Consider the following 12,606-nt stretch of genomic DNA (forward strand, 5'->3'; position numbering starts at 1 on the left):
CCTAATGTGTAAAGATCGATTTGTGAGAATTTGCAGATATACAGTCCGCTAAACATCATACAAATTGCTATTGAAATATATAAATTAATGTAAATATAAATTCTATATAAATTCATATAAATTAAATAAATATAAATTTCACAGGTCGGTTCCCCACAGGAAGCATTCTATGTCTGCCATCAACAGAGTCAGGCACCCAGAAAGGTAAGCGTCCCAAAACAAACCCCTATTCTGGTGAAAATTGCTACCAAAAGCCGAACAAGTGGTTAGGATGTCAGGGAGCCTCCGGGTCTCACCCAGAAAATGGCGTTTCATTATATTCAACGCTGGTTTTCTGGGGGGGGGGGAGCCCCTTTGGCTCCCCAGAGCTAACTACCCACAGAGGAAAAGTAAAGGGACTTACCCGGGAGGCGGTCGCCGCTCACTCCGCAACTCGAAGCCGAGACAACTGACTGCAACCCCCGACCCAAAGCGACACAGGCCCGACTAGGCCCAGGAACGTTCACTAGGTAACGCGCAGCCAGGATCCTGTTCGACCGCCAAAATCCCTGCGCCCAAATATCAGCCCAGGACATGTTGCCAAAAACGGCAGCAAGAGCAGTGAACTTGGAAACTTCATGGGCATGGGGGATAGACCGCAGGATGGCTAGCCTTAACAACCCTGCAGACGACCTGGGAGACCCACACCCGCGAACATGGAAGAAGGGAAACCCGGATCAAACCAAAGCGTGTCCCTGGACACAGCGGCTGTGGCGTGCAAATAACGGCGGAGGGCCACAACCAGACACAAAACATGATGCATCCCCAGCCCGACCAGCCAAGCATTAACAACCGAAGGACCCGTCCGGAAAGCAGCAGTCTCTTTCTCTTTCCAATGACCGTCCTTGGGAAAACAAATTCAAAATCCCCCTGGCCCCAATGACTATCCCTGGGAAAAAATGGCTAACCCCCTGGCCCCAATGTCTGTCCATGGGAAAAAACAAAATGGACGGTCACTGGGGTCATTTCCACTACTACTACGCTTAGGGAGCAAGGTCCCCAGATACAAGGTATCATTTGGGAGATGAAATACTTCAAGAGTCAGAAAGAGAAAGACATGGGGGTTGATATCATGCCAGACCTGTCCCCTGAAGCTCATATCAAGAGGATAACATCAGCTGCATATGCCAGGTTGGCTAAGATAAGAATGGCCTTTAGAAACTTGTGTAAGGAATCTTTCAGAGCATTATATACCACACACGTCAGACCAATCCTGGAGTATGCAGCTCCAGCATGGAGTCCATATCTAGTCAAGCATAAGACTAAACTGGAAAATGTTCAAAGGTTTGCCACCAGACTAATACCTGAACTGAGGGGTATGAGGAGAGACCACGGGAATTAAACCTCACATGACTGGGGGAGACAAGAGTTACAGGGGACATGATCACCACATACAAGATTCTAAGAGGAATTGATAGGGTAGATAAAGACAGACTATTTAACACAAGGGGCACACGCATTAGGCGACACAAGTGGAAATTGAGTGCCCTAATGAGCCATAGAGGCGTTAGAAAGAATTTTTCAGTGTCGGAGTAGTAGACAAATGGAATGCATTAGGGAGTGATGTGGTGGAGGCTGACTCCATACACAGCTTCAAGTGTAGATATGATAGAGCCCAGTAGGCTGAGGAACCTGTACATTAGTTGATTGACAGTTGAGAGGTGGGACCAAAGAGCCAAAGCTCAACCCCACAAGCACAACTAGGTAAGTACAAGACCCACCCAAGTCTAAACCTGAGAGGGAACCAGATGGGACTTCCGCCAGTTCACCAGGAACCCGAACCCGACAAGCTGAAAAAGAACCAAATCCCTGGCGAGCAGACACTCGAACTAGCTGGGAACAGCCCGTCGTCGAAGTAGGCCAGCACCCGAACCCCTAAGAGACGCAGATGGGCCACTACGACCCGGGTAAGGCGTGTGAAAACTTGAGGTGCCAGGTTCAACTCAAACAGGAGACAACAAAGCCGTAACTGAGATGCCCCCACAACAAACAGAGCCAGTCCCTGAACCCCGGATGAAACAGGACGTGCCAATACATGTCCTGGAGGTCCAGGGATACCATCCAAGTGCCTGGCTCCAACAGAAACCAGACCTGGGACAGAGTAGTCATCCAAAAGGATGGGCAAAGAACCCAGGGGTTCAAACAGGACAAGTCCAGAATGAAGCGCAGGTCTGCAGTCCCATTTTGGGACTGGGAACAGACGGGAAACCCATCTGAGAGACGATGTCGTTTCAACCACGCCCAAGCGAGTCATCCGAGATGCACCACAACAGCGAGATGACCCAAGATGACCCAACAGAGTAAATGAGAAGGCCGCCCTGCCAGCCCTAAGCCCCTCAAAGGAGGAGGGGCCACCCAACGCCACCGCAGGCCGACTGAAATGACCCGAAATGCCCACAAATTGTGAGACCAGGCACGAGTGAACAGAGCGAGGCTCCCCTCCCCCCCCCCCATCACCCCATCAATGGGACAAACAGCAAAAGGACTGGTGCCCCCTTACAAGAACCCGACCCACGCACAGGGCGAACACTGCGCCAACCAGACAAAGACGAGTTCGAAAGCGGTGCTGGATCTGAAACTGGCACCAGTGGCCTACCACGACGAACGGAACCCCGAGCCCTGGCACGATCCCTCCGGGAAGGAATGGAAACCTAACAAGTCCGACATTGGATGATAACTAGAAGAAGCTGCCTGCAGATACTGCTCAACTGCAGAATCTGCAAACAGCAAGGGACAAAATGGTTTAGACAACCTAAGAGCCATGGCCCAAGCAGATTCCAAGGAGGAAGCAAGTACCGCCTGCAGACACGAGAGCCGCAAAGCATAAACAGACAGTCTGCCAGCCATGACGACTCTGGAACCTCAGCCTCAGAACTGGGTTTTGGATAGCCGGCGCAAGGTGTCCGGGACTTTCCCTTCCCCCTTCCCCCTTCCCGGGAAGGGTGAAGCTGCACAGATGGCGGCGCAGTGATGTGGTGACATTATGCTCATTTGCTCATTTTTGTTTGGGGAGTTCTGTACACTAGTTTGGCTTTCAGTAGCAGTTTCTTAACCAGAATAGGGGTTTGTTTTGGGATGCTTATCTTTCTGGGTGCCTAACCCGGTTGATGGCAGACATAGAATGCTTCCATCCACATGGGGGTTTCTATAGGCCATTGCTCCTCGTGCCTCTCTGAGGGGGCCAGGTTGTGGCTCGTGATCCCCGGTAGGCCTAAGAATTCCATTCACATTGACTGATGCCAAAGTCTGACATATCCATATCAGCCTGAATAAGCTCCGGGGAGCTGAAGGAGCTCCTTCCCCCCAGAAAATTAGTGTAAATACTTGTGTAAAAATGGATAACCATTACTAGTGGTGTGCCCTAGGGGTCTGTTTTCGAGTCCTTTATTTTCATAATGTATGTCAACAACCTAAATGATGAGATGAACACTAATGGAAGCAAGTCTGCAGATCCAAAAATGACAGTGGTACCATCTACTGAATCAATGATGTAGATTTATAAGATTAAAGTTGCATAACATATGATGACCAGACTGATCCTTGATACAGTATCTGAGACCTATACAAGGGGAAGTTAAGAGAAATTGGGCTACATTTCCAGGAGAGGCACAGGATGAAGGAAAACAGGATCGAGTTCAAGTGGATGAGGAGTATCACTAGGGAAGATATGAGCAAGGTCTTGAAACTATCAGTTCAGGTCAGAACCCATAACCATGGTAATAAGCTTGAGCAATTCAGATTCAGGAAAGCTTTCATATTATTAATTATTGGTTTGGCAACAGGTTGGTAGATGAATGGAATAAGCTGCAAGCCAACATAATTGAGGCAAATGGTATAGTTAGCTTTAAAAATAAGCTTTATATATGGGTAAGAGGTATTAGCTTTAGTTAGGCACAGCTCAGAATGGGGCAACAGGCACGCTACATTGTTGCATTAATGCCTGCTTATGTTCTCATGTTCTCTACATAAATACCCTCCTCCTCCCAACCCTCGAATAATGTTTCCATAAAATCAAGCAGTGCATTTAATTTTGTACAGATGGTATAAGAATGCACACTGAAAACAGACAAAATATAAATTAAAGTTTCTATATTTCATTCAAAAATTAGCGCAGCTAGTAGGTCAACATTGCTATCCTAAAAGTGAAGAGAGACAAATCTTACTGACAAAAAGTATATAAATAAAATTAACTAACCTTGTTGTTCTGGTGGCTTTTTTAATGGAGTGTATATAGTCAATAAAACACAAGTGTAAACATTCCACATACAGTAAACACCCAGGAGGAATCCACCTGTATTCTTGATTTCTAATTGTCCAAAACTGTATTCCCACATCCACATACCATCATGGAGCTGTGGACAGAAAAATGAACCAAGCTTTAAAATTTCATGTGTGGTATGAATATCTAATTCCATCTGATACTGAAAGAGGAATGAGTTCCAAAAGGACCATATTTCTGAAACCTGATTCATTGTGAGGACTGTGACTAGGAATATTGGTCCTTTTTCCAGACAGGATCAAAATGGGGACAGACAATTCATTTTAAAGCAATTCTGGATGGCCCAATGTTCTTCAGTTCATTTGTTAATTTTGAAAAATTAGAAGAGGACTGTGTATTAAGGCGAGTTATTCACAAATAGAAATACTGTAGTCTATTTCCAATTTAGTACTGGAATAAATTATGCACCAAATAGTTATTTTTAATTAGTGTCAGTTGTATACAATCTCTGCAGAGAACTGTCACCTAGTATTCAATGGCAACCCAGCCCGGCAATGAAGGACTTGTTCATTAATTTCAGTATGCCTATTGCTTCTATTGCCAGCATGTAGAGGTTCTCCTCTTTGGGGTAAGACGTCTTTAAGCTGAAGAAATCAGGCCTTGGTGACAGTCATGTTGAAATGCTAGTCTTCTTGAAGGGAAACTGAAGCATTCAACTTATTGTATTTGTCCTAATTTTGTTACAACAATATTGTATTAATTGCATTATTTGAACTAGTTATAAAATTAAATATTAATGATTTTTGGTGTCTTCAATTTAATATTTCACTTATATTATATATATAACGTAAGGACCAGGGACTTGAGCCATAGTTTCTTTCTTCCGAAAGGATTACGACTGGTGTTGGTACATTGAGAAATGGGGTGGCCATTTTTTACAATACCTAATTGCCTTCGATAATTCTAATTGAAGGAGCAAGCAGAACAAAGATACATACTGTACAGGTTGCCCTAAAGTAAGCTGTTATATCATATTCCATAGGTAACATCTTCAAGAGAAAACTAGATTGTTTCCTCCAAGGAGTGCCAGACCAACCGGGCTGTGGTGGATATATGGGCCCGCGGGCCTCTCCAAGCAACAGCCTGGTGGACCAAACTCTCACAAGTCAATGAGAAGGCCGCCCTGCCAGCCCTAAGCCCCTCAAAGGAGGAGGGGCCACCCAACGCCACCAATGCAACGGGCTTGGGGAGTAGAACAACTCCCAGGACCCCATCAACCACGTACTAGGTACTGCATTTTAATCATTTGAGTTTAAAAAAAGAGGAACAACTGTGCACAAATAATGCCCATAATCCATGTAAAATAGAACAGAACAGTACATATTATGCTTAACTTAAATTTTATAGTTACTGTATATTCAAAGGACTATGAAAATTAATTGTGTATTTATATTCAATATTTTAAAGTAAAATAAATGAAGAAAACAACTTGCCTTGTTATTTTATTTTACATTGTTATATTATGATTTAAGACCCAAGGCCAAATTCTGAAATTGACTGGTACTGAAGAAGACATAATCTCACAAGAACCTTTAGAGGATGCCTTAATTTGGATCCTGATCTGAGAATATAACATTTCTTAACATTCACAAGATTTATTTGGCCTTCTTTTGACTATTTCGTAATGTATACAGTATACGCAAATTATGCAAATAAAGTTGAGTAATACATCATCAGTAATGATGACTGATGTGAAACCACAATACAGGCTCATGGCACACGATCTACCGGAGTAAACTTACACGCTTGATGACAAAATCAGCTGCACTCAATGAAAAGCAGATCCAGGTGACAATAAGAACCACCACTTCTTGACACTGTGTTTCTTCAGCATAAGTTGGACCCTTCTTAATGACTGCAACAATTGCCTGCAACCATCATAACAAAAGTTTTGAACGAATTCAGAGGGATACATATTTTTGTTTTTAAATCTGGTCCTCATTTTTAAATCTTTTTCCATCAAGTACTGTAATGCAAAATAAATAACTTACCTGCTAATATAACAATGTTGTGTCACAAATACAGCAATGTGTCACAATTACTCTGAAATTTATTGATGAGTTTCACTTTAATGACAGAAGTGCATCTGCTAGTTTTAGTTCAGCGTTATTCTAGACATCTAGATTAGGTTGCAAACATTTTTGAGTAACTGTAAAACAATTCTAAAATGTAACAGTCAGACAGCCATGAATACCCTAAATATTAAATAAGCAGATTATCTTATCATACGGTCAGAATGTAGTCTATGAGCAATATTCTTGCATAAAAAGAAAAAAAAAAAAGCATTGAATGTAATGAAACGCCATTTTCTGGGTGTAACCCGGAGGCCCCCCAAAGCTATACAGGCTGATATGCGAATGTCAGACTTTGGCATCAGTCATGTGTATGGAGTTCTGTGGGCCTACCAGGGACCACGAGCCAGAACCTGGCCCCCTCAGAGAGGCAAGGGGAGCATTGGCCTATAGAAACTCCCGTGTGGTTGGAAGCATTCTATGTCTGCCATCGACCGGATTGGGCACCCAGAAAGGAAAATGTCCCAAAACAAACCGCTATTCTGGTTAAAATTGCAACCTAATGCCGAACTAGTGGATAGAAGTCCCCAAAAGGATGCGAGCAAACTAGCATGACGTCACACAACACCGCGCCGCTGTCTGCGCAGCTCCCCCCTCCCAAGGAGGGGGAAGGGGGAGCCCCAGACTCCCACACCAGCAATCCAGTTCTGAGGCTTGATATCAAGAAAATGCAAAAACCACCGACCGGAGGGAGGGAGGGATGCCGGGGAGCCTCTGGGTCACACCCAGAAAATGGCGTTTCATTACATTCAACGCTGGTTTTTTGGAGGGAGCCCCGTCGGCTCCCAGGAGCTAACTACCCACAGAGGAAAGTAGAGGGACACATCCGGGAGGTGATCGCTGCATGCTCTGCAACTCAAAACCGAGACAACTGGCTGCAACTGCCGACCCAAGGCGACACAGGCCCGACTAGACCCAGGAACGAGTACGAGACCATGAGCAACCAGGACCCTGTCCGACCGCCAAAAACCCTGCGCCTGAATATCAAACCAGGCCACGTTGCCAAAAACAGTGGCAAGAGCCGCGAGCGTATGAATGTCAGGAGCACGGGGATAGACCGCAGGCTGGCTAGCCGTAAGAATCCTGCAGACAACCTGGGAAACCCGCACCTGCGAACCGGGAAGAAGGGAAACCGGAGCAACCCAATATGCATCCACAGACACAGAAGCCGAGGTGAGCAAAAAATGGCAGAGAACTGCCACGGGCCACAAAACATGATGCACCCCGGCCTAATCAACCATCCATCAAAAACCCAAGGACCCCTCCGGAAAACAGCAGTCTCAATCTTTGTCAGACAAAAAGGAGACGAACAAACCTACTGCCCCAACCGAAGGAGCAGAAAACCAGAACAGGAGGGGTCACCATAAACCGAGGAAAAGAAAGAAATGAGCACTCTGCCCAAAGACCAGGATGGCACAGGCGGTGCATGAGCAGGTTAGAGGTGCACACGAGACAGCTTGCGGAACGGCTTAGAAGTAACATCAATACTGAACGCAAGCGAAAGCGGCTCCGCCAGAGCTGCACGATACGAGGCGACAGTATGCAGCAAAATGACGGCCAAGAACACCCACAAGAGAGGAGCAAGACAATGCCAACAAAACACAGCCACCTAAGAAGGGACAGAAGGAAAAGGAAGGACTGCCAAAAAATGAGCGTTGAATGTAATGAAACGTCATTTTCTGGGTGAGCTGCGGAGGCTCCCTGGAGCTCATTGGGCTAATGTATGTTATATTAGACTGGGACATTAGCTATGGAGTTCAGACCTACCAGGGACCAGCGCCAGAACCTGGCCCCTTCAGAGAGGTTTCAGGGAGCAATGGCCCTGGAAAACCCCCTTGTGGTTGGGGTTTTCTTTATCTGCCATCGACCAGGGTTAGGCAACCAGAAAGGTAGGCATAACAAAACAAACCCCACATGGTGAAAACTAAAACAAAAAAAACGAACAGAGAGGTAAGAAATTCCCTACAATCCCAAGTAAATAAGCAAACATCACACTTTACTGCCGAACCGATCGCCCGCGCAGCCCTCCCCGCCCCAAGAGGGGGAAGGGGAAGCCCCGGACCTCACCACGCCGGCTGCCTAGCATCCATTCGGAAGCTAAGCTTCAACCAACGTGAAAAAAACCGCCGACCGGTGGGAGGGAGGGTTGCCAGGGAGCCTTCGGGGCTCACTCAGAAAATGGCCTTTCATTACATTCAACGCTGGTTTTCTGTGGGGAGCCCCTACAGACGTCATGCTAGTTTGCTTGTATCTTTTTGGGGAGTTCTATCCACTAGTTCGGCGTTAGGTAGCAATTTTAACCAAAATAGGGGTTTGTTTTTGGACGCTTACCTTTCTGGGTGCCCGACCCGGTCGATGGCAGACATAGAATGCTTCCAATCACACGGGGTTTCTATAGGCCATTGCTCCCCTTGCCTCTCTGAGGGGGCCAGGTTCTGGCTCGTGGTCCCCGGTAGGCCCACAGAACTCCATACACATGACTGATGCCAGAGTCTGACACTAGCATATCAGCCTGTATAGCTCCGGGGAGTCAACGGGGCTTCCCCAGAAAATAGAACAAAACAGAACATATTTGCTATTACTTGTACAACACTGAGCTTCACCAAGCCTCAAATTTTCTCTAGTCAAAAGCTAATGGCCGAGTGAAGCATCACCAAAAATAGTCATCTTCCTTATTGGTGTTTTTCCTACTGAACACCTTATTAGTGTTCAGTACTTGGTAGTAATCTTGCCCATTTCCAGGGTCCTGTGGCACAAGGATAAGCTTAATTGGGTCACAGCCAAAAAAGGTCCTGGGTTCAATTCCCATTGTAGGATGCAGGTGTTTAGGCATTGTTTTGTTTCACCTAATGTGCCTGTTCATCAAGCAGTAACTATGTACCTGGGAGTTAGGCAACTGTTCTGGGTTGCAACCTGTGGAAGGTCATCAGTAGTTGACCTTGGGGTACCTCAATAAATCTTAACAGGCTTCCTATCCACAATTATGGAAAACAAAATGAATAATAAAATCGATTGAATGAAATCAGTGCTTCTGAGCACTACTACTCAGTTGCTCTTTAAAGCAAGATCCTCTATAGTACTGACTTCTGTTTAAGATCGGGTGCTGTATTTGTTGTATTCACTTCAACCTAGTCAGAATCTTTTGTTAAAAGGATGGCCACTATCATTACGTTCAGACAGTGATGTTGGCTTCCTTAGTAAATATATTTTCACATGACAACAAAATGCAAATTACCATAAATAATCCTTTTTATATAAACTTAAAAACATTAACTGTCTTTGAAAGGATAGTCTGAATTTATAATTAAGCATTTATAAATAGAATTGTTACCGAATCTTAAATTTCTGGCAAATTACATTTCAGCATTAATGAACACAAGTTAATTACAATAATGAGGAAACATTTTTCATTGCATCTGGAACATTCAAAAAGACACACTACAGCTTTTATACAATCAAATACTTTACCTATTTGCACATAAGAAAGCAAGAGAACAGACGACAGCTCCTCACCGAGCAGGTCCTGACAGTGATGCAGGTGAGGTAGCAGCCCAACATACAAAAGAAGAGCATGGTCATGCTCAGGTGCATACTCTCAAAGGTCACAGCCAGTGGGTGCTCGGCATTCACAAGGTGTTCTATCATGTCCACGATCAAGATTGCAAGGGTGCCAGACCGAATACTAATGTTTATGGCTTTTTTAGCATGGGGACATAATTTTCCAGGCTGTAAAGAGAAAATGGAAATGATTTTTCCACAGATATATAGAAAAAAAGTCACGTTAAAATATAAAAGAAGACGGAGGTGGAGTAGAATATGGAAGCAGAGAAAGGGTTGAGAAGAGAGACCAACAGATGGAAGAAAAAATGGAAGAGAGGAATGGAGGTTGCAATAGCAAGTGGTGATAGGAAAGATAGAATGGGGGTAAGGAGGGGAAAGAGAGAATGGGGTGCGAAGAAAGTGCATTTTGTGCATCTACAGTGCAGGATGTCTGTAGTAACTTTGCTTATCTCTTACATCTCTGATTCACTCAAGTGTTCAGCTTTCACTTGTGCCTTCTCTTGGTATCAGAGGTATCAGACATCAAATATCTATCTTTCTTATGGATTCCTGTAAGTATCATGTTATGAGCTATGTTGTCTGTGTTTTTGTTTCCTCAAGCATCGTTAGATATGGTTCAGTTATATTATAGTACAGGTATACCATTTACATGTCATTGCAAATATTATATATCAAGTAAGCATTTCCATGTCTTTTCTTACAAAACAAGCCATCAACAGCAATAAAAATACCACCTTAATAAATCCATTCTGAAAATGTGTTGGGTAAGCTCAACTCCAAATTATTCAATGAAAATCACTTTTAATTAACCCCATATTAGTAAATATACTGTACTTGAGTATTCTTTACAGTAATACAGAAAAAACACTTGCAAATTTTCTGAATGACAAACATAAACATGTATTTTCAGTTTGCATGCAGAAGCAAATTGTCTACAACACTAGCAGTGGCCGATACCAGTCAGACTAGTCAAAGTTCTGTACATGTGACACTTTCATTGCCTACTGGCAATAAAAGTTGCCTCCTCTACAAGGGGATCAGAGAGATCAACTAAGTACCAAAAGTAAACCACCCAAAAAGCAATGAAAAGGTGCTACTAGACACCAAGATCTCCACCAAAAACAACACTTTGTTCGTTAATATATATACAGTACATGTGTTCGCCGTAACGAACCACTAAGCTAGTATGGTGGGCAAAACAAGAGTGGCTGCCACACACAGTGAGGCTACCTCAATTCCCTCCCTCTCTCACTAAAATTCCTTCTCCCACAATATTACATGCAGCACTAATTATCACCACAATCCTGCTATTATCACAATCCTGGTCACTAAATCCTGTAAATGAATAATTGACCACAAGTTTATTTTGTAAAGGAACATAAGAAGTCATTTGAAGATTCCAAGATGGACGAAATAATGCTGTGGTGCTGTAGCTAGCGCTGTGAACATCATGAACAGCATTGATTCACTGATATTTGAACATTGTACACAGTCATTATCACATACAGGCTCTACTGTAATACTATCATGGCTAAATAATACCAGTTATATATTTTGACATTATTAGGCGATGCTGTGGTCACAAGCTGAACAGCAGTGCTGTGAGCTCATGCTGCGTGTATCAGCCTTGGTTGCTCACTCAGTACTGAGGCTCTCACACCCAGGAATGTTGCCCACGATTTTTTTTTTTAATGGCGTCTGTTTACAAGAGCCCTGAGGAAGCTGATGTGAACCCCATGTAGCCGTGGGAGTTTTGAATCATACGCTAAAAATAAAAATACCCGGGAGGCGCGTTGCGTGCCCCCCCCCAATCCGTCGAGGGCCTGCAGGTGCATTGCGCAGTTCAGTGATTAAGGAATTCAGTCTTATTATCTCTCTGGCAATTAACTTTTCACTTGCATTCCCTCGCCACAGTCTCTCGCCTATCAAGCAACTTGCCTCTATCCACTATGTTGATATGTCAGTACTGTCTCCACTCGATTATCCAGACTATATGGGAAGGACCCCCAACCATTTTTTTTTTTTTGCGCCTGTGGTGTTGAAGGTCAAAAGGCCCTTAGTGGCCTAAGAGTTAATCTCAGGGATCAGCCTGGTGTTAAATTTTGTGAGCCTTTAAAGGCTCCTAGTGCTTGAGGAGGAGAGGGACTTCATATTATCGTCTGTTATATTTTCTTCAAATGCGTGTTGTACAGTATTACAAACAGAAAATGACATTGTCGAGATTCAGGTTCTGGCATTTGCCAATGTTGCATGCACCGCTGATGTTATCCTCCAAGTGCATGTTTGTGCATGATTACCTGTTTATAATTACATGATCAGGGCAACATAATTGCCTTGTGGTATGCAAGCATGCATCTATAATTGTTTGAATATATTTGTATACATATATACAAAACATCGGTGTATGGTATGTAAATTCATGTACAATATACATACTTAAATATGGGTATGTGAGTATTTTTATGCATGTGAATGTTTGTTTACATGTTCATACATACAGTGACACCTAAGCTTACGAATGCCCCTATTTACGAACTTTTCGGGTTATGAGCCCAATTTCTTCATAAAATGTGAATCGGCTTACAAGCTTTGCCTCGGGTAACGTATTTTGTTGATACCCATGTGGACGATCTTGCGCATGGTTCCTGGTGGCAC

At 43.9% G+C, this 12,606-nt stretch overlaps 1 protein-coding gene across 1 annotated transcript in view; it reads right to left on the minus strand.

Moving 5' to 3' along the window:
* LOC123774005 (protein wntless) overlaps positions 1-12,606 on the minus strand; it is a 49,434-nt gene that overhangs the window by 18,150 nt on the left and 18,678 nt on the right. Inside the window, exons 7-9 of the mRNA XM_045768063.2 lie at positions 9,904-10,116; positions 6,061-6,186; positions 4,235-4,391 (exon numbers count right to left, since the gene is read on the minus strand). Coding sequence (XP_045624019.2) covers positions 4,235-4,391; positions 6,061-6,186; positions 9,904-10,116 — 496 coding nt within the window. The remainder of the gene's footprint in view (positions 1-4,234; positions 4,392-6,060; positions 6,187-9,903; positions 10,117-12,606) is intronic.

Source organism: Procambarus clarkii, chromosome 91 (genome assembly GCF_040958095.1).
Source record: "Procambarus clarkii isolate CNS0578487 chromosome 91, FALCON_Pclarkii_2.0, whole genome shotgun sequence".
NCBI lineage: Eukaryota > Metazoa > Arthropoda > Malacostraca > Decapoda > Cambaridae > Procambarus > Procambarus clarkii.